This window comes from Athene noctua, chromosome 1 (assembly GCF_965140245.1).
Source record: "Athene noctua chromosome 1, bAthNoc1.hap1.1, whole genome shotgun sequence".
Classification (NCBI taxonomy): Eukaryota; Metazoa; Chordata; class Aves; order Strigiformes; family Strigidae; genus Athene; species Athene noctua.
Window position 1 is genome coordinate 253137674 of NC_134037.1, and position 24343 is coordinate 253162016.

Here is a 24343-nt window from a genome sequence, read left to right on the forward strand (position 1 = left end):
GGCTGAGGCCAACTGGAGGAGCTTCAATAAGGCCAAATGCTGGGGGTGCCCTTGGGCCACAACAACCCCCAGCAGCGCTTACAGGCTTGGGGAGGAGTGGCTGGAGAGCTGCCAGTCAGAGAGGGACATGGGGGGGTTGATTGACAGCCGGCTGAACAGGAGCCAGCAGTGTGCCCAGGTGGCCAAGAAGGCCAATGGCATCCTGGCTTGTGTCAGCAATAGTGTGGCCAGCAGGGACAGGGAAGGGATCTTACCCTGTACTCGGCACTGGTGAGGCCACCCCTCGATTCCTGGGTTCAGTTTTGGGCCCCTCACTACAAAAAGGACATTGAATGACTCGAGCGTGTCCAGAGAAGGGCAACGGAGCTGGTGCAGGGTCTGGAGCACAGGTCGTACGAGGAGCGGCTGAGGGAACGGGGGTGTTTAGTCTGGAGAAGAGGAGGCTGAAGGGAGACCTCATCGCCCTCTACAGCTACCTGAAAGGAGGGTGCAGAGAGCTGGGGATGAGTCTCTTTAACCAAGTAATAAGCAATAGGAGAAGAGGGAATGGCCTCAAATTGTGCCAGGGAAGGTTTAGACTAGATATTAGGAAGCATTTCTTTCCAGAAGGGGTTGTTAGGTGTTGGAATGGGCTGCCCAGGGAGGTGGGGGAGTCCCCATCCCTGGAGGTGTTTAAGAGTAGGATCGACATAGCGCTTAAGGATTTGGTGTAGTTGGGAACTGTCAGTGTTAGGTTAATGGTTGGACTGGATGATCTTCAAGGTCTTTTCCAACCTAGATGATTCTGTGATTCTGTAATGAATACTCTTTCTAAAGCCCTGCTGATACTCCGCAAAGAAAAAGGTTTCCTTCCTCAACTTCTGCACTCCTAGAGGAATCAACTGGGATGGTAACACAGAAGTGTAAGGAGAAATTACATGGGCATCACCCAAGCTGTGGGAACGGCTTCATTTCTCATTGTTTTTATGAAAGGCAGATTAGACCAGAAGGAGAGGATACCAAGATTTTCTGCAGGGCTGCCAGCATCCAAGTCAGCTGGAAGCGCAGTCTCCAACCCACGCTCATGCTTGGGCTATCCTCGCTGAGAAAGGCCAGCAGAACTCAGGTTGGGTGTGACATCCCTCGGCTCAGCCATGTTGCCAGCACGCCTGCCTGCCTGGGGTGTCTCAGGGAGGAAAAGGAGCTCCTTGTAGTCCCCTCAGCAGCCACAGACATGTGGTTGAATGAGTAAATATCAACAGGTTGTCTGAAAACAGCGGTATTGAAGGGGGTGCGGTTAATACACAAACAGCCAGAGAAGCCAGTCTATTCCAACAGTTAAATATAGGCTTCTACATCCAGGCAGGGTGGAATTTTAGGAGGCAGATAAGCTGGGATATCTTTAAAAAGCAGCTCAGTTTTATTCTTCAGTTGCATGCCATTTTTTAAAATGTATGGATTAAATCAGAATTAAAAGGTGCCTGTCTGCAAGCAGCCACAAATAAAGTCCTGTCAACAAGCAATAGTGTTTCCAGTTCAAGGATTCATTTGCATTATACACGCTTTTTATTAATGGTGCAGAGAAAGAAATCATTCTGGAGAAAAGACACCAGGATCTGACAAGGGCCACTGGAAGCAATGAGGAAGATTCATTGCATTGAGTGATCTGGATCACTGCTTAAGCAGGGCACAGAGAAACAATGTGGACTTGAGCAGGTCCAAGTTCATCCACCCAGGAATAAATACAGTAAGCTACAGTAAAAGGGTGGGAAATCCTATCCTGGGCTGTGACTACCCTCACATGCCTGACCGGGTAACAAGCTGTATGGGGAGCTCCCAGGGTGCCAACGTCTGAAACATCAAGTGTTAATGAGCTATGTAAATGAGGAACATTGAGCTGCATTGCAGAGGTGATATTATATCTGGTGAGCCTCTGGTTCAGCTGGTACTGCAATGGTGTCCAGGTCGACTTTCTGTAGTAAAAAAAGGGGTTTTGACAACAGTGAAATAATTACAGGGCTCTAGGCTCCATCTGTTACATTAAAGGACTGATAGCACAGGGCTCCTCAATGTATCTGACAAAGATATTGCAAAATCCCAACTGGCAACTAGAAAATACAGGCTAAAACTAAGATGCAGATCTGTGCCAGGGATGGCAATTAGCTAGTGGAACAAGTCTGTAAAGGCAGTGATGGATTCTCCAGACAGTGTTATAATCACCAGAACTGAATGTTTCGCAAACTGGAATTAATTCATGGTGTTGTGCAAAAGACTAAATTAGATTATTTCCAAGCCCTTTTACCTGACAAGCTGTGACTCCCTGAACATGCACCTAAGGAATGTTAGCAAAGACACCATTCAGGAATAGCTGCACATCTAGGAAAGGAAAAGTTTCCTAGATTATTACACTTGGCCAACTTAAAGCATTCAGAAGTCATGAGTCAGGGCCCCAAGCAACATGCAACTGGCTTAAAAATGCTGATATTTTAAAACAGGAACAAATATTGTTTCCTTTTTATTTGCCTTTTGGTTTTTTGGCCTTTAAGCTTCAGGGTTCAAGCTCTGCAATCGTGATGTCCATAAAGCAGATGTCATTAAGTCTAATTTATATAAATGCTGAGATTACCGCAGAATTATATGACTCTACGTCTTCAAGATAATACAAAATACCTTGAGATTTACAGTAAAGTTGTGAGATCTCACCATGGTGATTATAAAGGCAATGTTCCCTTTGAAACCAGCCATGTGCAAAAAAAAAAAAAAAAGCGCCAAACCAAAAAAGCAAGTTAAGCAGCAGCTGCAGTTATCCCATCTCCTTCAACAGCTCCCTGCCAGCATTTGTGGGTTTCCAGCCACATTTCCCTCATCACAGAAGAGCTGGGGGAGTGGGGGATCGTTGACCCTGCAGGTCTATTCTGTCTCTGGTATTTGTGGGTGCTTCCTCTGGACTAGTGCCGTTCTGCGCTTCTCACCTCTCTTTTCTAGAAGACAGAAGCCTTTTGCAACAGTCCCTGTCCAGAGGACACCAGGATGGATGGGATGGAGAACAGATATGACCAGGACAGAGGGAAGGAGATGCTGGGATATACGAGATTCCCATCTGACCACAGGCAAAGCTCTGTTTCCATTAGTTTCTTTCCCAGGCCCTCCTGACAAGACGAAAGCTGGAATTTCTCACTTTTCTTGCTCCTCTAGCAGAAAAAAACCAGCCTCTCCAAACCCTACTTATCCATTAACTGTATGAAGCCGGGTAGTCTCCTACCTTGACCTCTCTTATCAAGGTCCTCCATCCCAGCCAGATGGCTGTCCGTGAGCCTTCCGAGAGCCCAGGTAGGGGCAAGAAGCAGTGAGCAAGAGCAGAGGCACAGGAAGGTTTGCACTTGGGAGCAACCCAGCAGTGTAACACAGCCCCCCACTCTCCTCCAGCAGTGTTCAGGGGCTGCCGACTAGACAAGTCCCCTAGCAGGGATGGGGCTGGCATCCCCAGACAGGTACCTGCCTTAACTCTCTCCTCAGAGAGGAATATTTGTAGCAGAGGCCATTTTTGTGAAATTGCATTTTATCTACACTCATTCCAGACCTGGACAAACCCATCCTGCAACACAGCCCAAGATGCACACAGGGATTCACTGGGATGTACAGCTGCTGCAGACAGAGAAATGGCAACTGATGAGCACACTGGGATTACTGCCACTTCTTGAAGGCTTTCGTCACCCAAATCTTCCCAGATAACAGGGCCATAAGGGGATCCTGCAGCCCATGAGGCTGGAATATGGCACAGGAGATTAAACCAAACCAATTCATACCAATTAAGAGCAAGTCTGGGTAATGTCAACAGTGAAAATATTTCAGTGAGCCCAAGCAAAGTCAAAGATTAACATTCCCGTACAGAAAAATAGCTCAGAAAAAAATCCCGAGATGAGTATGAAGACTACTGCTTACCGAAATCTACGTAGCCAAGTGTCCCTGCCAGTCTCTGGTGCTGTGCAAAGCAACAGCACGAGATACAGTCTGCAAGTGAGGAACTGTTCTGCTAGTGATAATTACCATCTAAAACATAGATGGCAAGAACAGGTAGGGAGGAAACATCCCCCAAAATCCAGGCACCCTGTGAAAGGAGCTAAGAAGGACCCAAAAATCCCTGTCTGCACACCAGGACCCAGAACAGCCTTAAAGAAAGCACAAGAGAGACCATATATCTTAGAACAAACCTAGCTTCGGTGAAACACCCCAACCTCCTGACCTACCCCTGGAAACATATTCTGGAGTAGTCAGCAGGAGTACATGCAGACTGAGAAGTATTCAGGCCCTTGCTGAGCTCCAAGACACCACCAAGAATTTTTGGTTAAGTCTGCAAACCGCAGCAGCTCTGCTCTGCCACGCTGCCAGTCCTCTGCTGCACAACACATCCCTTCGCTGCTCTTGAACATGTCAAGAGGGACATTTCACCACCATCATGCAAAGGAAATGGCACACGGGTAGCAGGCATCCCCTCTGCAGTGTGATTTGGGGGTTAAACCATGGTGCCTTACTGGAAATGAGCAGTAACCACCATCACAAGCCAGGGCTTTCTCCCCACAGCTGTTGGGATGATAGAGCAGCACACTGGGATAAAGCTGAGGGCTGGCCTGCGCTGCCAGTATGGAAAAGCTGCACTGAAATCACGGGGTTTCTCAGCGTTAACCTTGCTGATCAGGCATCTGGACAAGGTTTTGAAACTGGTCCCAAAGGGTTTCCCACTCAGTGCCGTTCCCAGTTAGCCGCAGCAGTGCATGTAGCAGTGCATGCAGCACCAAGGTCCACACACTTTCATGGACTCAGCAGAACAGACTCTGTGAGTATTGAATCAGCATTTTCCAAGAGTAATAAAAAAAATCCAAACCAGCTCCTTTTTTGTGGAGATGAATCTACTTGGTGCCAGAGATGTTTGTTAGCACCACAAATGGCTGCGGCAGAGCATGGCCCCAGCTTGACCCTGTTGCCCTCAAGTTCATATAGCTGATTCTTAGCATAAACAGAGATTTTCGCTGAGCTCTTAAAAATATCATCTTGCTCTGACAAAATTGCACAAACTCTGCACAGTGGTAGGCTAGTAATCAAAACACATGTGTAGCTGGAGGAAGGCCAGCGGCACTCAGTGTGGGCCCTCCGCTTGTCACAACTGCCTTGCAACATTCATCAAAGCCACCCTCCGAGTTCCTCCACATCTTGACACAAAACCCATCACTTCTGCAAACACAGAAAGGCAGAGCATCCACCCCTTGATTTCATGCCTTACATATTTTGGAACAGAAGAGCCAGGTCAGCTTTGCCATCTTTTCTCTGCGCCTGCACTGTGGCAAAATAAGTACACACAATTTAAGTCAATGCTGACAAAACCTTTGGGGATTTTGGGGTCCGAAAAGACCTAATAAGGCAGTTTGCGACAAGAAAATCACCCACAATCACATCAGACAACACCAGCCTTCCAAACCCAGCAAAATACTGTCCAGGCAGTCAAAGAGACAGGGATGAGACAGAGGAACACTTGTATTTAGGTACAGCAAGGGAAAGGCAGCCTTCAACACACGGGCTCACCTCTGAAGGCATCAAATGTGCCTGGGCACTGGGCAGGACTTGCACCACTTGCAGGGATCAACTCGCAATGAGTAAACACTCCGGATTACTTTTAATGCGCTTGGAATAAACCTGTGCTCATAGGGAGGCCCAGGACGAGGGGCCCGGTACTGTGAAAGCCCCACGTGAGCTCTGTTGGAAAGATTTAAGCAGGGCATAAGCGGCGAATATGCTTTATATAGCGTTCTTGCAGATGCAGGTGCCTCCACCAGCTATCCTGTGCAAGCCTGGCCACGGGGTGTGACGTCCCCACTGCACACCTATGGCTGAAGCTCGCAGGGGCCACACCTACACGAGGCCCAAGCCCCAGAGAAGCTGGCTCCTCCAGTGAGGGCAGGATCAGGCCCGCCCGGCAGACCCACCCCCCTTGACGGCCATTACCTGCTGAGCCCGTACTCTGGGGGCGGCTGGTAGCGGACGAGGGCCACGTCTGCCCGGGTGGGCTGGGGGGTGGCGTAGGAAGCCTTGAGGACATCCTGCGCCGGCTGTTCGCCGTAGAAGAGCCCGTGCTCCTGCCCCTTGTTGCTGGGGGCTGCCACCTTGCCTTTGTAGGGGTACTCGGGCGGCGGGCCCCGTGGGTCCGTGGCCTTGCTGGGCAGCGGGGCTGCCTTGAAGCCCTTTCCACCTCCAGAGACCGGGGGGTGCTGCTTGGCCCCATTCCTCTCCAGCGAGAGCTGCATGATCCTCTCACTCAGCGAGCGGACGTGGCCCTGCTTCAGCTCCTTCAGTGCCTCGTCCTTATGCGCCTGCCCGCTGTTGGCCCGGTTCACCGTTGGCCTCCCCTCTGTCCTGGACTTCTGGCTGGACGCACCATAGAAACCTGGGGTGGCAGCAGTGGCCGAGGGTGGCTGGCCTCGGAAAAACTGAGACTGGGCCTTGGCCTCCTCATAGGTAGGGAGCTCCTCGGTGCCGTGTGGGGGCTGTGGGGCCCGGGGCTGCTTCTCCATCGCAGCACCGTCCCCCTGGTGCTCCTGCCCCTGCGGTTCCTGCCGCCCCGATGGCTGGACCATTGGCAGCTCTTCGGGCACGAGGTTTTCTGCGGAAGAGAGAGTGCTGGCAGTGCTGTTGGAGGGGCCGGCGCTGCCCGTCGCCTGGTGCTGTATGGCCAGCAGGTTCATGTTCTCGCTGGGGTTGCCATACCTCAGCCGCTCCTGGATCAGGCGCTGCAGGACGGTGCCAGCTGCCACCTCCTCCGCCCCTCGCATCTCCGCCTCTGGGACCCGGCGGAAGCTGGGTGGGCGCAGGGTGCAGAGGGCCTCCTCGGCTGGGCGGGGAGAGAGAGGCAGCCATTAGCTCTGCTGCCTGGGAGGTCTGATTCCCCCCCCCCCCCCCCCTCGCCCATTTTTCCCCCTCTTACACCCCATGGCTGTGACCCCGTGTCCAGGATGCACCCCAGGGGCAGTGCCCTGCCAGGGTCCCCCTGGGAGCAGAGGAGACATAGCTGGAAGCCATGAAAGGAGGCAGGGCACCACTCCCCACTCGTGTGTGCCCCTCCCAGATCATCCCTAATTCTGTTTGCAGCAACCACTAAATTGCATTCCTGACCCCTCCCCAGCCCTCTGCTCCATAATCCTACATGTGCCCAATACCCACAGCTCTGAACGCCCTCCCAACTCAACAGACAGACAGGCAATGTCACAGGGAAACTCAGTCTTTTCTAAAATACAAATAGAATAGAGTAGAACAGACCATTTCAGTTGGAAGGGACCTACAATGATCATCTAGTCCAACTGCCTGACCACTTTAGGGCTGGCCAAAATTTAAGGCATGTTATGTCCAAATGCCTCAAACACTGACAGGCTTGGGGCATCAACCACCTCTCCAGGAAGCCTGTTCTAAGGTTTGACCTCTCCCCTGGAGATGCCTTGCAAGTCTTACAGAGGCACCCTGTATGGCAATACTAAACAAGATGCTGCATTTTTGACGGCCAAAGTCAGATGAGTCAAATCCCCTCCTAAGTGCACTGCCTGCCAAAACAAAATAAAACACCGAATGTGTCACAGAAAAACTGTGAAATGACACTGAATAAAAGGGTCCTAAAAGTGTAATTAAAGAATAACCTGTGCTCTGACAATCTTCCCCTAAAACTGCAAATTTCCTTCTGGCCAGTCACACTATTTCTAAGGGAGTCAATACTAACTGTTGTAATTTTGCTGGGCGAGTACAAAGACTGCATTACGGTCACAGATGTAACACCAGCATTTTAAAAAAAGCACAGACGGATTAGCTGCACAACCCTAACACAGGCCACTGAAGTCATTCAGAGGCAATGGCATAATTTTTGCACTATATACGCTGTGGAGTTTGTCTGGAGCTAAGCATCTAATAGCATATAACCATGGCTGAGAGGTTGGAACCCCTCCCTCCTGAAGCCCTCCTCCCACACTCATCCCAAAAGTGGTGCAAAACATCCGTCTGAACAGTGTCTGAACCCAGAACAATGCTCCTGAAAGACCCCAGCGTGAACAAAAGTGAGAATAAGCCTGCAGCTCTTGACAGAGACCTCCCATGTCCCTAGGCAAGAAGGAGGTGCTGTTTTCAGTTCAGTTTTTTGAGGTCATTCTTGGAAACTTTCTCTCTCTTTCCTGCTGTTTTCAATTCTCAGAGGAGTTCATCAGAAGAACTTACATTTGGTTTTTGGCATTTGAAAGTAGTTAAAAAGCAAACTTTCTCTTGAGGTCTGGTATTTCCCTGAGGTTTCATCAGTTACTGCACATGCTGTGGGACAACTTATATACAACCCGGATGTCACAGGGGAAGAAAAGCCTTCAACTCTTCACTATGAGAATAGGTCATTTCCACTAACATTTTTGTGGCAAAGCCTTAAAGATGATTGTGGGGCTCAGGAGGGAGAGATTCCCAGGCTGTTTCACTCCACACCTGCCCTACAAGATACTCCTCTCCTGTTTTCCCCGAGGCAATGTCAGCTTCCCCGGCCAGTGTTTAAGCGGAAAGACGCACAGACACACATAACTCCATCTACCTGTCCGCACAACAGCCAAGTATCCATCTACTTTATACATCCCTGCAGTTACAGAAAACTCTTACTGCTTCATCCGTGTTATCACAGAGCACAGAAGCCTCACCATAGTGAACATTTTTGCAGACATGCAATAAAAGTCTCCCCAACATACTAGGAAGCTGTGGTCTAGGTTGTTAGACTATGCTTGAGATAAGCCTGAGGAAAGTGGATAAAGCCAAGGTCACATGGTCAAGGCAGCTCTTTATCATGCATCAGGATTTCCACCCCTGCACTAGTTATCTGTTATCATCCTTATATTTGGGAGATGTACTTTAGTGGCCTATTATTCAGGTCCACAAGGACTGACTACAGTGAGCCTTCCACAGGGTGCCTGCAGTCCTGCTCCATCAGCAAAAAGCTATGGACCTCAGCCCAGCTGTGCAGTCAGAAGAGCAGCCATGTCCTGAAGGACAGGTGGAAATGCTGCATTCTCCACAAGCACAAGGTGACAAATGATGGTGGGTCACAATATTCAAGTCAAAGGTAACTCCCCTTTACCTTTAACTCTACCAAGGATGAGAAGCTGGCCTTCAACTCTGTAAATACTATTTGTAAAGGGTCTAAATTCTCAATTTATGCTTTGGGAAAAATGTGGAAATAAATACAGTGGGTTTGTATGGAAGTGTGGCCAGGCACTTACCAGCTTTTTCTTTGGCACTGATCACTTCAGCTGTTAGTGGAGAAACTTCATGCCTGCCAGCAAACAACTGGTGATCCTGGTAAATAAAGCCAGTGTCTTCCAGTAGCTGGACTGGGCTGGTAGGCTTGTAACAAACAGATGTGGAGCCTGTAAAAAAGAAGAATAGGTTGTCAGTAAAGAAACTGCTTGAGTGACAAAATATAAAGCCACGACTTACAACAGAAGTAAAAAAAAATTTTCTTGAGCATGATAAGGTGCCTGAGAAGCCCTGCTAAGGCCACTGAGCAAACCTCTTCTGTCCTCACCACCTAAATAACACATTAGCTCTGAGGAACAAGAGGCAGCCACCAAGTCATCAGTGCTGTTTCATGCACCAACCCAGCCTCACCTTCAAGATCCCCAGTCCAGGTACAAAGCAAGGTTTATAAGAGCTGACAGTGACAAGCTCACAAATCAAGGCATGGCCCCAGGACATGAAGCCAACAACGAGTGTAGAACTGAAAGAGGGGATAGGTAAAAAGAAGAAAAGAAGGATAGGTGAGGACCCAGCCACACATTCAACAGGGCTAGCGTCTGGGAAAGGCTTTACCACAAAATCAGATCACGAACAATAGTTCAGCAATGCAGAAACCTGCTGAGACATAAAATACAGCCAACGCTATCAATGGAGGGAGTTTATAAATCCCTTTGTCCAGATGTTCTTAATACGGTAAGGAGAGGATGTAGCTGGAGGGCCATGGGAATGTGTCTGGCAGACCAACTGCACAGGAGCCACATGCCCCGAACTCCAGCATCCCGCAGACACTGATGGCTGGACTAGTCCCCCAGACCCTTTCACAATCAGTGACCAAGAACAAACTCTCCTGGCAAGCAACAAGGCTCATCCTAAATCTGCTCTCAGGGGTGGCTTTCTCTGGCAGTGCCTGTTTCAACAAGTTCATATGAAATGCATCACTGCGGTGTTAAGCCAGGGATGACATTGGCTTGACCCCACAATTCAAGAAAGACACAGACAGACTGGACAGGGTCCAAAGGAGTGCCACGAAGATGATCCAAGGGCTGTAGAACCTGCCCTTTGAGGAAAGGCTGAAGGAGTTAAGTCTTTTATCCCTGGAGAAGAGAAGGCTGAGGGGGGGACTTCATCAGTGTTCCACTACTTAAGGGACATCTCTCTTTTCACAAGGAGCTACCTGGAGAAGGCAAGGGGCAACAGGTACAAGTTGCACTAAGAAAGGTTTTATCTTGACATAAGAAAGAAACTTTTTTACAGTGAAAACAATCATTCACTGGAACAACCTCCCCAGGGATGTGGTAGAGTCCCCATCATTGGAGGTTTTCCAGATGCCATCAGACAAGGTGCTAGATAATCTCATCTAGGCTCTCCTTCCCACCAGATGTTACATCAGATGATCTTTTGAGGTCCCTTTCAACCTGGGCTGTTCTATGATTCTATGACTTTCCACTTCCTACTTAATTTTCTAAGCACTATCTCATTTTTGTAAACAGAAAGGTCTTTGAGGTCCAAACCCTGGAGACAAGCATCACCTGGCCCCGAGTACCCTGGTGCAGCAGTGACACAGCAGAATCCCTCTCCACTTACACCACCAGTTGCCATAGGTTTTAGACTATGGAAATGGCCATCGACCTTCAGCACCAGCCACTGACATGGGACTTGCCTGAGCAGGAGATAGACGGCTCAAAGTGGCACCAGTGGGGCATCCACCCATCCCAGCAGGGCAAACGTCCATCCCAGTGGAGAAGGAAGCCCACAGGCACCAGGACCTGCAGCACCCTGCTCTGCAGGAAAAACCATCATCCACAGATGACCTGGATTTATTAATCTCAACTGCTTAGTCTGTGCTCAGCTAACCGTGTGCTCACTGGCATATATCACACGGGGAAGTTGCTTTGCTCTCCTCTTTACATAAAGGTCACTGCTAATCCCACATCCCTGCATGGAATAGGGCAGCAGAGGAGTAGTGGGGGGCAGGATTGAGTCCATCTTCTCTACAGGCATACTATTTTCTTCTGTGCCCAGAGGAAATAGGCATTTCTGCGAAATGTTAATGAATTCATCACTTTACCATTCATATTATGCATGAATGTGTATGGCAGTTATCTATATTTAGAGAGCAAGAGGGGAAGATTGCTCACTTGAGTAGATCGAAGCCAAATATATTTATGAAAATGAGCATGGTAGACTGGTCTGAAATTTGTGCTGATGCTGATACAGACTCAAGGAAAAAACTCAAGAACCCTAATTTCCAACATTATTACCCTATTCTGGTACAGAATAGTATTAAAGACCCTTCACCACTCCTCCACACACAGAGTCCTGCCTTAGAATCAGAAATCCCCTATGAAACAAGGGAGTTTTGAGCTTGGGCTTGTTTTATGAATAAAAAGTTGACTGGGGTGAAACAAAGAAAATCTGTACACCCAAGGAAGGCAAGCAGCTTCAAGCATTACAGGCCACCTGAACAGTCATTAACTAATGACTTGGCCTCACCACTCCCCAAACAGAATTTAAAGGAAAGAAATTGTTAGTAGAACTGTATACTCGTCTTCTGCATTTTGAGTCTGTAGGCATCCTTGAGTCATGGTTTCAGATTTTCTGAGATGCAAAAAGGAAAACAAAAACTTGGTTTTTTTCTGTAATAAGAGCAGAAATTCTCACCTAACCACTTGTCTTTGCCATGGCAAAGCAATATTCTACTAAAATCTGGACTGGTAAATGCTAGCATCTGCCAAACTGCTCAGGTTCTGACCTCTGTTATATCAGAGTCAAGTAGCTCCAACCTGGACCGAAACCAGTGCACTTTGCTGTATCGATGTTGATGTTTTATCATCCTAAAATGATGTAATGAAGCTTCATGTTAAAAATGATGTAATGATATTTTATGTTCATTCACAGCAGGTTTTAATAAAATGTCAGCTGTAACTGGCACAGAAAGCCAGTTTATGTGTAAAACAGATAACAGTTGCTGAAAGATCAGTGCCTGGCGCGCAGCCATGATCCAGATCGTGGACAATAACGCACCACTTGAAAGCTTAGTGAAGCCTCACGAGCCATTTGGAGCAAGGCACAAGCCTTTATTCTTTCCCCCCCTTGCTGTCACTGGAGCCTCCCAAATCCCGGCTCCAATCTCCGGAGGGAAAGGTTTGCTACACCCAACTCTGCTGGGATGCAAGGTGCCCGTTCAATGCTCAGGCACTTGCTCCTTCCCCAAACCTCCCCATTCTTCTACGATGCTCACCAAAAAAGCAATTTTCATCCCTGTAACTGAATTCTGGTGCCAGAGCAGCGGTGCCCAGGGGCCACAGGTAAGCAGCCAGTTGAGGACAACCTAAGATGGAGGCCATCATCCCTCCAAGGACATGTCACAGTGAAGGGCTTTCTATCCACATCTAGCCCAAACGTCCTAAGCCACAAACCACGGCTGCTGCCCCATGTTTTGTCCCTGCTGCTGCCAAGAAGAGCTGACCTCATCCCCTCTCCTCTCCCCCCTCAAAGCCAGCCCAGTCCCCTCGGCCCCAGCTTGCCAGAATACAGCCCAGTCCATAGACATCATGTCTTCAATGGCCATATATCCATTGTCTCTTATAGCCAACCTTGTAAGACATGACAACATTTCTGACCCAGTTCAGTCCTTGCTGAATTGGGCAGCTGCTCCAGGCCTTCATTTCTGCATCTCATCTCTACCAACTCTCCCACATCTAAGTGATTGACTGATACCAATTAATTTGTTTGTTTTGGGTATTTGGTTTTGTTTTTTAAGATAAACATGTGTTACACCATACAGAAGCAGATGTATTATTCTGGAAGGTTACTACACAGCAGTGCAATTCATTTGAAGATTTAGAACTACTTCAGCAAATCATTTGCTAAGATTAACACCAGACAGTCAGCAAGGACCCAGAGACAGAGGAGCAACACTTAAATATTTCCTGTTTCTGATGTGGTTTCAGTCTGGTTTTGAAAAGGATCTAAAGAAAAACCTCATAGGAAGCTCATTGCTGTGACTTTACATGAATGTCATGTTTTTAGAGCAATAACAGCATCCCCAAGAAGCAAATTTCCTCCTCACAAAAATAGTTGGAAAAGATTATTTTCTTACAGCCAAACTGTACTACTACTCTCACTCTCAGTAAAACCCCCCAAAAAATACCCATTGTACAGAGTTTGCTGCTATTTAGAGGTAACACCTCAAGGCAGTGCCCAGGTGAGGAGTTCTTGAATTGCAGTCTGCTGCCTGCCTGGGTGCTGCTCTGCGCTGCCCGAGGCATAGCCCACTCTGCCAGCATTTACGGCTCCTCCTCTGCCACCCAAGAGCCACCCAGCCAAACAAAAACACGGAGTTGTCCTCCAAAAAATCCTCTTCCAATTTGTACCCTATTGACTGAGCAGTTCAAAAGAGACCAAGGCATTTCAAATATGATCCAAAGCAATCATCTGAAATCAAGAAGTAAGTAAGGGGACTTTACACTTTCCTATAAACTCTGCCGCGGTTTGTAAGGGAGGTCCAAAAATGACAGAACAAAAATGACATCGTTTCCAAGCCCACATCTGTCCTTCTGTCTAATAGCCAAGTCAGAAAGGAGTATAAATACCTTATTCCACATTTAAAACATTTTCTCTGCCCTGTTGCTGCATAAAAATCTCAGATCAACAAGAAAGGAAAATAAAGGGAAATAACAAAAAGATAGTTGAAGCACTCCAGGGTCCCAGGAGCTCTGCCCAAAGCTGTGCCATGAATTCCCCAGGGTGGACCCATCAGTACCTCTAACAGGTTGCAGGGACCCTCTGTCGAGGTTGGAGACCCCTCCATGTGCGGCCTGGCCTGTGAACCTTACTTTCTCTCCTGAACATCAGCCCAGTTTTGAGAGGGGATCACCACAACCCAGCCACACAGCCATACTGCTCTCCCAAGGCTGGGAGGCAGATTTGAGTTTCCTTCAGCTCAGAAAAAATTAGTTTGTGTGTCCCATTTCTTGGCTGACCTTCAAAAAGGAGACATCACTTCCAAGAGCATTGCAAAGGATGCTCTTGGTACGACTGGCAGCTCTTCTCCAATGGCACTGGGATTCCTTTGCAGTCCCAGCCCCAAAGAAGAGCAGGGCCTCGGACACACGCTGGTGATTGTTTCCCATCAGCAGCTTCCTGGTTGATGTGTGGGTTTTCTAGGTCACTTCTGGGGTGGCTGACTCACTTCTGCAACCCATAATTCTGCTTGGGAACGTTGTATCTGCTGCCAGGGCTCCTGAGCCCCATAAGGACTGAACAAGCATCACTAATATTGTTTTCACAGAAGCAGAGCAACATCTTGCAGGATAGAAATCCAACGCACATAACGCACACCAGATGTGAGCGAGCAGCACCTCTTATTTCCCACATGAAAGCCAGGGATCTACCACATCTGAGCTGGGAGAAGCCTTACCCCTCTTCCTGGCAGGGCTCACCAGACTGAGTCCCCACTCCACCGCTCCCCGCTCTGGGGAAAGAAATGCTTATCCCGGTATTAGCTCTGGGATCCACGCTGTGCTATCCCCTTGCTTGAGAAGAGCTCCTGCAATCTCCCAGCTCAGGTATTGTCACCACTCTCCAAAAAGTGCCTTGTCCAAGAAAGCACTAGCAAGACAAATGAGGAGATGATGAAGGCAGCCAAATCCCATCTCTCCCAAGGAATCGGGCTAACACATCCAAATTTAACTGCCTAGGATGAAGACCTTCTGTGAAACTTCTGCCTCACGTGCTTATTTTCATATATGATTCCCCTCAGCAAACAACAAAGCGGACAAGCAAAAACGCTATGAGCAAAGCAAAGCAAAGGCGCCTTGAAAGCAGCTCCCGAACCTGGCATGAGATCAGAAGGATACTGAAATGAGCAGAGCCAAGCCTGCCTGCCCAGGAGATCCCCACGGATGCCCGTGCCTCCCCCCCTTCCCAATGGAAATCAAGCGCAGAGGCGTGTGGGGGCAAATGGTGCCCGTCACAGCTCTTTCATCTCTGATGGTTACAGGGTTTATAACTTTAGAATCATCTACTGTTTTTTCACCCTTCCCAGGCTCATCCTCAGAGAAGAGGCAGGATGAAGGCAGAGTATTTTCTCTGCAGCTCCAGGCACTGAGCAGTTACCTGGGCATCAACCTGATGGAGGAAGGGATGCAAGTTTCTTAGGTGGCTGCACCAGGCTTTGCAGAAATATGTACATTTTAAAGCCCCTATTTATCATGAGCTATACATTTGCCTCTGCAGCTATAACAGTGAATCTACAATATGCAGCCAGCCTAAATTTATTCAAAGAATTGAATCAATAATTGAAATTTCTACTTTGATCAAAGTGCCAGTGGCACGATGACAACTCATGTCAGCATTGCTGCTTTGAGATAAAAGGGTAAGTATTCAGAGCTGAAAGTAAGGGAAGAAACTCTCCATAAAACAGTGAAATACAAAGACTGACATGGAGTTCACAAGTGAGACAACGCTGCTGCTACAGCCGCGCTGCCTGTCAGCACAGCAAAGAGCCTGCAGACGTTTTCACTACACCATAAATTCTGATTTCCAAGCCATAAAAAAACTCCAAGATAAAAATTCATCATGCACATTCTTAGGGAAGGAATTTTTCTTTTCCACTGGGCAGAAAAAAAAAAAAACATAAATCAACCAGCTACAACATACAGACAAGACACTTGCAAAGCAGGAGTTTAAGCTATGATTAACTGTACTTACTGCCTTTAAAAATGATCATGTTACAGAAAAGCACTGGCACGATCTGTGTCACTTGGATATTTAAGCCCTTCCATTAATTAACCAGAAGTGAAATAGGACCTAGCACTGTGGATCATTCAGTCTAGTTCCTTGTTACTTTGACCAACCATATTATAAAACTCCCTTCTTGAACTGAACAAACAGCATCTGAAGAAGAGGATTTTTTTTCCACCCCATTGGAGGAGATTTCAGTATCCTCTTCCTCAAATATACACAAATACTCGGTTCCCACTTGCAGTCACTGACATTGCTCTTTATCCTTTTTTTTTTTTTTTTTTTTGCCAGTGGTGTCCTTTAGGTTAAATAGTTTTCTCCCTGAGTCATTTCCACAAACTTGCAGCGTACAAAGGAGCCTGGGATAAGGACAGAACAAAAATAGTACAAAGACTGTACAGTACTCTCTAGCCGAAAATACAGGCATTGAACTCTATCATATGGATCTTCAGACTTCTAGAGCTTTTCCATTTTTTTTTTTAACATAGGCAACAAACCATAGGCTAAGGATCCACGGTTCTTCATTTAATCCATGTGAAGAACTGCTCGTGATAACCCTACACTGAGTGAAGCCTTTGCATTATTCTCAAATGTCATGTCTGAAGGATAAAGAAATTAAACCTTCTTCCCACCTGAATATATATTAAAATTATGAGCCTTCCGTTATTAAATCATTACATGCAATTTATATTCAGCCACTTCTAAAATGCAGAAATTTAATAAAGGTATTATACACAGAAGTGCTAACAAGATAATTGCCTTCAGTTCCTGCTCCCAGATGGCTGAGCTCAGATTTAGAACAGAGAAAATCACAGTTAACGGCAGACGGCGTGTAGCCATCGCCTTGAAAATGGTGCCAAAACAATGCAGGTTGCTGGCAGGGGTGACATGCCACTGGCAGGGATGCCCTGCCCCACCCCAGGTAGCCATCCCAGGTGAAGTGCCCCCAAGAAGTGCCTCCCCGTCTCCCAGACCAGGTCTCTGGGGCACCTCAGGGGACCTGCACGTCCTCCCCCAGCCAAGCAGGGACTTCACTGAAATATCTGTTCACAGCATACACATCGAGGAGGGAGGGCAGAGGAATAACAGGTTTTTAATGGCTTCAGTTGGTTTAGGCCTTAAATGAAGACTGAATTTCACAAAAAACATTTTAATTCACTAAATTATTCATTAAATTAAATTAATAACATCATTATTTTCCAGCCTGAACCTTGATCACTGGAGTTACTATTGTCTAAAGCACATTTATATTTGTGCCGGCCACTACGGTCAGAGCAGATAATCCCAAGTATTGCTCAATTATTTAATCCCATGCCATGTTTTCCTGAGATGTTGCATTCCCCTACAGACCACCCCGTTCCCCGAAAGGCGCTGCCTCGATGCATCCTGGCCATCATCGCCTGGCTTGCACAAGAAGGACCTGCTGCAACTTCAAGACATGGTAGAGATGCACGTGGGGAAAGGCACAGCCACACAGCACAGCAGGACATGCCAGGGCTGGACAAAGCCACTGAGGTCAGCAAATGCTGCAGGACCTGCTGCCGCACACGGGATACACCTTACTGTGAGGCAAAACTCTGCTCTCACACGTGCTGATCCAAATCCAGAGGGATTTCACCAGCTTCTACAGATTTACTCCAGATTTACACCCACAGCAGCATCCCACCCACTGAAAAAGTCACTTAAAAGGACCAAAAAGAACAGACACATTTCCTAAATGCAACATTTCAATAGAAAAGTTGCCCTAACAATTTTTTTATAGAGGTAATGTTGTTCTTGTTGGTATTACTACTATTTTCTATCTAATTCCATCTATTTCTACTTCTGCCCTGAGCCAAATGCAGGCTGTTCCATTTAAAAATTCAGGACACAAATGGGAACCAGATTACATCTATCCCAAAGCTGCCAAAAAGCAATTGGTGTATGAAACCAAAAGTCCTCCTGGGATTTTTCCCAAATCCGCAAAATATTCCCGAGCACTAAAGTTTCCACTGGGACATTAGCAGATAGCCTCTGTGTGAAAACCCAAGCATGCAACCATCCTGCTAATGGTTTCCAGGACAGGGAGGCTGCACAAGGCACGTACACCCACCTTAGCACCGAGTAACACTTATACCAGATCTGGCCTTTAAAGTGAGTTGTAAGCCTATCAACGTTGAAGAAAACGGCACTGGGGACCATCAGGCGTTCGTTTCCTGAAGGAAAGCTGCAACAGTGAGCAGTAACATCTCCATGTTGTCCTGAAACCTCCACGTACATCCCAAGAGTCTGGCTGAGCCTGATCTACCGGGCAGCACCCCACACAGCCCCCCTGAGGCTGCTGCTGGGATCCCTACAAACCCCCTTCGGTGAATCCTTCGCTGGAGAAATGCCAACGCCTTTAGTTCTGTGCTGGTGTTTCCTTGCAGAGAAGCTCTTGCGCGAAGCACCGGAGCTGTCTCCGTGTATCAGTCCCTCCATTCAGGATGCTGATGGACAATGCTCTTTGGTCCAGATCGCTGTGTGGGGCCAGGACCCCGGGAACTGCCCCCACACCTGTCCACAATATCACACATCCATGGAAATGAAAAGTCAGAGAGAACAGCTACAGATCCTGTGGGCACCGGGACTTTGGAGAGGCAGCATGTGCTTGTTCAGGTTGAAACTGCCCTGTTCCAGCAGCCGAGCAATTTCCAAAAGAAAAAGAGAAAGCAAAAGTCCCTTTGCCAAATTCCGGCAGAGAGGAATGGGGAGCGATGGACATCAGGAGAGAGAAGGATGGACATGCAGGTGATGCAGAGGCTCCCACTGGCCCCACATAGCCTGAGGGGCACATCCCTCCCTATTTAACAACCTAAAACCAGCCCCCCAAATTCATCCACTCACACCAGTGCTCCAGTTGGGGTTGGGGTTGAAGAAGGCTGGGCAGGGTGCGGCCCCTCCACGCAGGGCGATGGCATGCACCCAGCGCAACCCTGGAGAGGGTTTTATTACTTATTTATCACTTGATATTCCCTGCCCTCACCACTTGGGCATTTCTTGGTAAGGTATTTAGAGGACCCTTTCAAGAGCTTTTCAGGCCATTAGCAATGACTACGGGTATATATATATTATGTATACAGACACATATAAAAATGTAAATACATATATGCAGTATATTTTTATTTATATATATGTAGTCATATATCTACATATATAACTATATAAAATCCATAAACATATATCTTCTTTTTAAATATATCCCTCTATATATGTAAAAATATATGTATCTAAAATATATATATAAATATTATTTCCATGCACACCTGTGTGCAGGAATGGCACTGCCAGTTAGCTGTCCACAGCAAAATTCTAGGCACTCCTCATCTTCACAGCCGTCCCTCTCTCAGAAAGCTTTTTAGGCTTATTTTTTATACCAAAAAGACAAAACCTCAGCGCAGTGGATGCCCGACGAGGGCCTCGCAGATGCCTTAGCACAGGGATCTGGGCAGCCCGCTGCTCCGCAGGCAGCTGGTCACTGCTCCCGGGACGCTCGCACAGCACCAGGAAAGAGAAAAAAACCCTCTTTCCATCGAAAGAGGAAAAAGACCAAGCAGCGACCTTCCTGTATTTAAAACTATGAATCACAAAACCTGGCAGGAGGATTCGAGTTAAATTCACGAGGGTTTGTGTGGGTTTTTTTTCCTCTCCCCTTTCAACGCTTTCTTCTTTAAACAGGAGTTTATCTTTGTTCTCCCTCAGGGTTAGGAAGGTTAAATATAAAAGTTCCTCTCACCATCCCCCTACAACAACAACGTGAGAACACGCTCTCCCGGCGTGGGAGGCCCTTCCAGCATGTCACCCTGCCGCCGGCCCTGCCCTCCCCACGCACCCGGCCGCGGGACGCGGACGCGCGGGGAGGGGGGAGGCTCCCGGGGGGCCCTCCGAGCCCTCCCGCCCGGCCGGGCTGGGAGCTGCCGTGACCGCCGAGGGACCCGCGGGGACGCTGCGATCGCTGCTGCGGAAACTCGAGCGGCCGCGCCGGGTCCAGCTGGGAACGTTCCCCCGGCGGCCTCGGCCGCCCGCTCCGCGCTCACCCGGGGAAGCCGGCGGCGGCTCCCCTCGACGCCCCACACTCCGCTCCCTCAAAATAAACGGCAACATCCCGACCTGGCCGGTGCCGGCTCCGGTGCTCACCGCGGGCTCGCACCACCCGGCTGGTTTTGCCTTTCCGGAGCGGAGAAAATTCGCTGAAGTTACTTGGGGAGGGCTCAGGGTGGAGAAACATGGAGCAGCCCGCGGCCGGGCAGGCTGGGCGGCTCGGCCCTAACGGGGCAGCGGGGCGGGGGAAGCGTAAACTCGTCCCCGCTCCCACACCGGGTGGGGTTTCCACGCAGCCCGGGGGCAGCCGGGTGTGCTGGGTGCAGAAGTTTGCTGAGGGCTGCCCAGGCCTTCCCGCATCCTCCCCGGGGAGCGGCGGGGCAGGTCCCGGGGGGAGCGGCGGGGCAGGTCCCGGGGGGAGCGGCGGGGCAGGTCCCGGGGGGAGCGGCGGGCTGAGCCCGACACCCCACGCAGCGCCCGCTCCACGCACGGGCGGGAACGAGAAGAGAGCCCGCAGCGGCACTCCCGTACGGCCCGGCGTGCAGCCCGGTACGCGCCCCGGCGCGCTCCCCGGCACACACGTGGACAAAGGCACACGCAGCCCCACGCACACGGACACACGTGCGCGCACGCAGACACGCACTTGTGCGGTGACACGCGGCCACACGCACGCCTCGCACGCTCGCGTCCGCCGCTCCCGCCGCCCTCACCTCCGGCTCCGCGCCCCGCCGCCCCCGGCAGCACCGCGGCCATCCGCGCCGATCCGCGCCGCTCCCCGCCGCCCCCAGGCGCGCTCCGCCGCGGGGCGGGGCGAGGCGGGGCGGGGCCTGGCGCTGTGGGCGGGGCCGGGGCGGCGGGGCGGGGCCGCCGGTGCCTCCCGCCCAGGGGACGCGCCCGGCGCGCGGCGGGGGAGGCCGGTCCCCCCGCAGCCCCCCCGGCTGTCCACGGGCTCCGCGGAGCTCCGCAGCCGCAAACGGAGCCGCCGCCGACACGCGGGTGCTGCCAGCGGTGAGCCTGCGCGGCAGCACGGCCTCCCCACCTCGTCCGTGGGATGAATCCCACCCTAGGTGCCATCCATCCCGTGGGGCCCGAATCCCACCCTAGGTGCCAGCGCAGGCTCCCGGAGTCCCGCCCCAAGCCTCGCAGGACAGCTGGCAGGAGTTACGCCGAGTCCCAAGCCCGTGCATTATCCCCAGGCTTCCTCCCTCTCTCCCAGGGCTCCCTCCAGGTGCTTCCCCTGTGCCTGGGGCTGCTGGGGAGCGACTGGGCTGTGTCAGGCCGGTGGGCAGGTGGGGCAGCCCCTCGTTCTCAAACGCAGCTCCCCGTTCCTAAATGCAGCCCCTTTCACCTGCTGCCCACCTGCTTCATCACACCTTTCCATGTGAGCCACAGATTCACTTGACGTCAAGGGATTTATGGGCGATGCCAGACACAAGCGCTGCAGTAACATGAACGCAGGACATTTGGCAGCTGGGGGTTTCTTTGCGGTTCAGCACACCAGCTCCATGGGATGCGTTTGCAGTAGGGCTGCAGTCACGGCTCCATCGCCCCAGCCCACCCTAGTCCTGCTGCCGAGGGTCTGGCACAGGGGATAGCATGGGAGATCTCCTCAGGTGTTTCCAGCACACTTCATTCCCCTCCTCAGGGCTGTGTGGGCACAAACTGGATTCAGCAGTTCCTCTGCACCCTTTTCCCAGCACTGTCCCACAGGGCAGACCTCTTTTTGGATGACTGGCGCTGCCAGCATGCTGCCTGTGTTTCCCCATCTCATTGCTCCAGCCTCCTTTCAGTCCAGCAAGATGCCCAGTGAATGCAGGATTATCCTTTCCATTTACATTCATTTCTCCTGGCTCTTAACACACAGACAAGATTTTCAGGCCCCAAAGGTGGATCTGCCTTCTGAAATACTGCACCAAAGGGATAAAAGCAGGTTGAAGTGCAGCAACACGCTGAAGAGGAATGGACCCAGTGCCACCCCAGCCCTGCAAAGGGGAACAGCAAGATGGGAGCTGTCCCGGGGCCATTGCCACAGGGCTGGATGGATGCAGCAGGGACTCCTGGCAGCTCCAGGCACTGAGAGCTGGCCCTGAATCACAGCAGTCTGAGGCACCGCTTTTATGAATCGCAAACCTGAGATTTGCTCGGAGTTTGAGTTTTGCTTATGCGTAAGGCACAGGGAAACTATAGGATATGGGAAAGGGGCAAAGGAGGAAAAGCTGTTGATGGTGAAATTGGGTTCCTCAGTTCCCACATCTATGCATCTCCCATGGCAGCAGTTACCCCAGAGCTACGTTTCCCGTGTGAGCTGAGCATCCTCAAAGGTGCCCTTCCCTCTGTGCTGGTGTGCAAGGTGAGGTGAAAGTCGGGTGCTGTCCCTGGGGGTGTCCCTCTGAGGCAGCTATTAGCTGTCACCCTGGGGTCACCTAATACAGGCTGCAGTTATGCTCAAGCAGGAGAGCAGAGAATTGCAAATACTCTGCTGTTCCAGAGGCAGGCAAGGGAACCATGGCACACAGTTTAGCCTCCTCGGGGGAGAAAACACAGGCTAGTGGTTAGGGTAGCAAACTTGGACAAGAGAGGGATGTTCAATTCTCTTGCCTTCTGAAGAAGCCCTAAGTATCTCAGAGCAAGTCAGGCCCAAATTAAGGCTTTTAAATGCTTAATCCTCTGCAAAATCTTAGGGAACCTTGACAATAGATAGAGTTAGACACCTGGGTCCCCTGGAGGAACTGGCTTTGGGTTTTTCAGATTGTATAGCTGCCCTCTCCTACCTCCCCCAGAGGCAAATGTTGGATTTGCTTATAGACACAGGTGAGCCATGAACTTGGTCAGCTGTAAATGAAGGAGAAATTTTGCCCTCAACTGTTAGGTGCCTGTTCACAGCAGTGGGTGAAATTGGATGAAGGCATCACTCACCAAGCCCAGTTCAAAATGGCCACTCAAGTGTTACTTTTTGCCATGCTCCAACTTTATCATTTGGTTGGGCAAAATGGGACACATTATTGTGGTTATTCTGCTTCACAGTCTGTGTCATGGGAGACTGGATGCAATCTGGCTGTACTGCCCTCAGCCAAGCAGATTCAGCATGTCCAAGGGCTTGTTTTATTTCTCGTTCTGGCCCCACAGTCTATACTTCCCTTTTACCTACTGCTGCATGATGATCACTGATGATTTCAGTGCTAGAGGAACGGAAATATATGTATCAAGAAAAAGGATTATCTGCTGTCTTGTCTTATGGTAGCATTGCAAGGGCCTCATGAACCATGCTGTTACATTTCCAAGGAAAAGAAGTGTCATTTCTCTTTTCCCCCACATTATTCATTTTCAGGCATGTGTTTCCACATGATTTTCAAAATTTTCTTCCTGTTCAGCTCCATTTTTATTTGACAAACTAAGTGGCCACAAAGGATGGCAGCTTGGAAAGGAAGTTCACTAATCCTTCTGTGGTTTAATACATCTGATAACCAGTGGGAAGCTGTGTCTGCCCAGGAGGGCAAGGCAACTGCCACTCAAACTTCTCCCCTTTGCAGCTCCACTATTTTTATACGCATTTATTTATTTATTTATATTTTTAAAAACACTGTTCCCCCCAAGTCCTAACCTGGTCAGCAGAGCCAAGTGCCACCATAACTCCAGCTGTCATGTCAGCAAAGCTGACAGTGCCATCTCATTTCACTGCCTCCCTCCCACTGCTCCCTGGTAACTACAGATCCAGGGCACACATCATCCATGGGCTGGAAGCCCACATCTCTTGTACCCAGCCATGGAAAATAAACACCTCTCGTGGAATTCTCAAGTGTTTCAGAGCTGTGTGGGAAGGGAGAACCATTTCCAGGTGCTTCCCAGGCTTGGCTCACTCAGCATCCCTGCACCATCCTGAATCCCCAGCGGCTGGGTAGCTCTGAGCAGTTGCTACCACCAGACCCAGGGCTGGACCACTGAGGCCCTGCAGAAGGCACATGACCATCCCAACCCACAAGCACAACCGGGTATTGACGACTGTTGCATTTGCACCCACCCATGCATGTAATCCCACAGATTCCTAATGCTGCAAGCAAACAAATAATTGTCCCACTCCACCTGACACTGTGGCAACCCCAAATGCCTGCTCGCAGTTTCACTTCTTGCTGTTGCTGCTGCTGCTTTTAACGATGTCCGAAGGGCAGCCGGAGAGTTACAGCCCTGTTAACACCTCTGCTGGGGACTGCACGAATAACTGCTGTGTGATGTTGAGACCACAGCATGAGCTAAATCAATGCTGTGT

The 24343-nt window shown here is 49.7% G+C and overlaps 1 protein-coding gene across 7 annotated transcripts in view; it reads right to left on the bottom strand.

The window, feature by feature from the left end:
- The window catches only part of AMOTL1 (angiomotin like 1), an 89463-nt gene that overhangs the window by 42438 nt on the left and 22682 nt on the right, over positions 1-24343 (bottom strand). For 5 of the 7 annotated variants that reach the window (XM_074917058.1, XM_074917076.1, XM_074917048.1 and 2 more), the window contains 2 exons: positions 9258-9404; positions 5977-6859 (listed from right to left, as the gene is read on the bottom strand). In XM_074917058.1, the coding sequence (XP_074773159.1) occupies positions 5977-6859; positions 9258-9404 (1030 nt within the window). Of the gene's footprint in view, positions 1-5976; positions 6860-9257; positions 9405-20789; positions 20872-24343 lie in introns of those variants that run through there. The other 2 variants (XM_074917087.1, XM_074917110.1) reach the window with 2 other exon arrangements.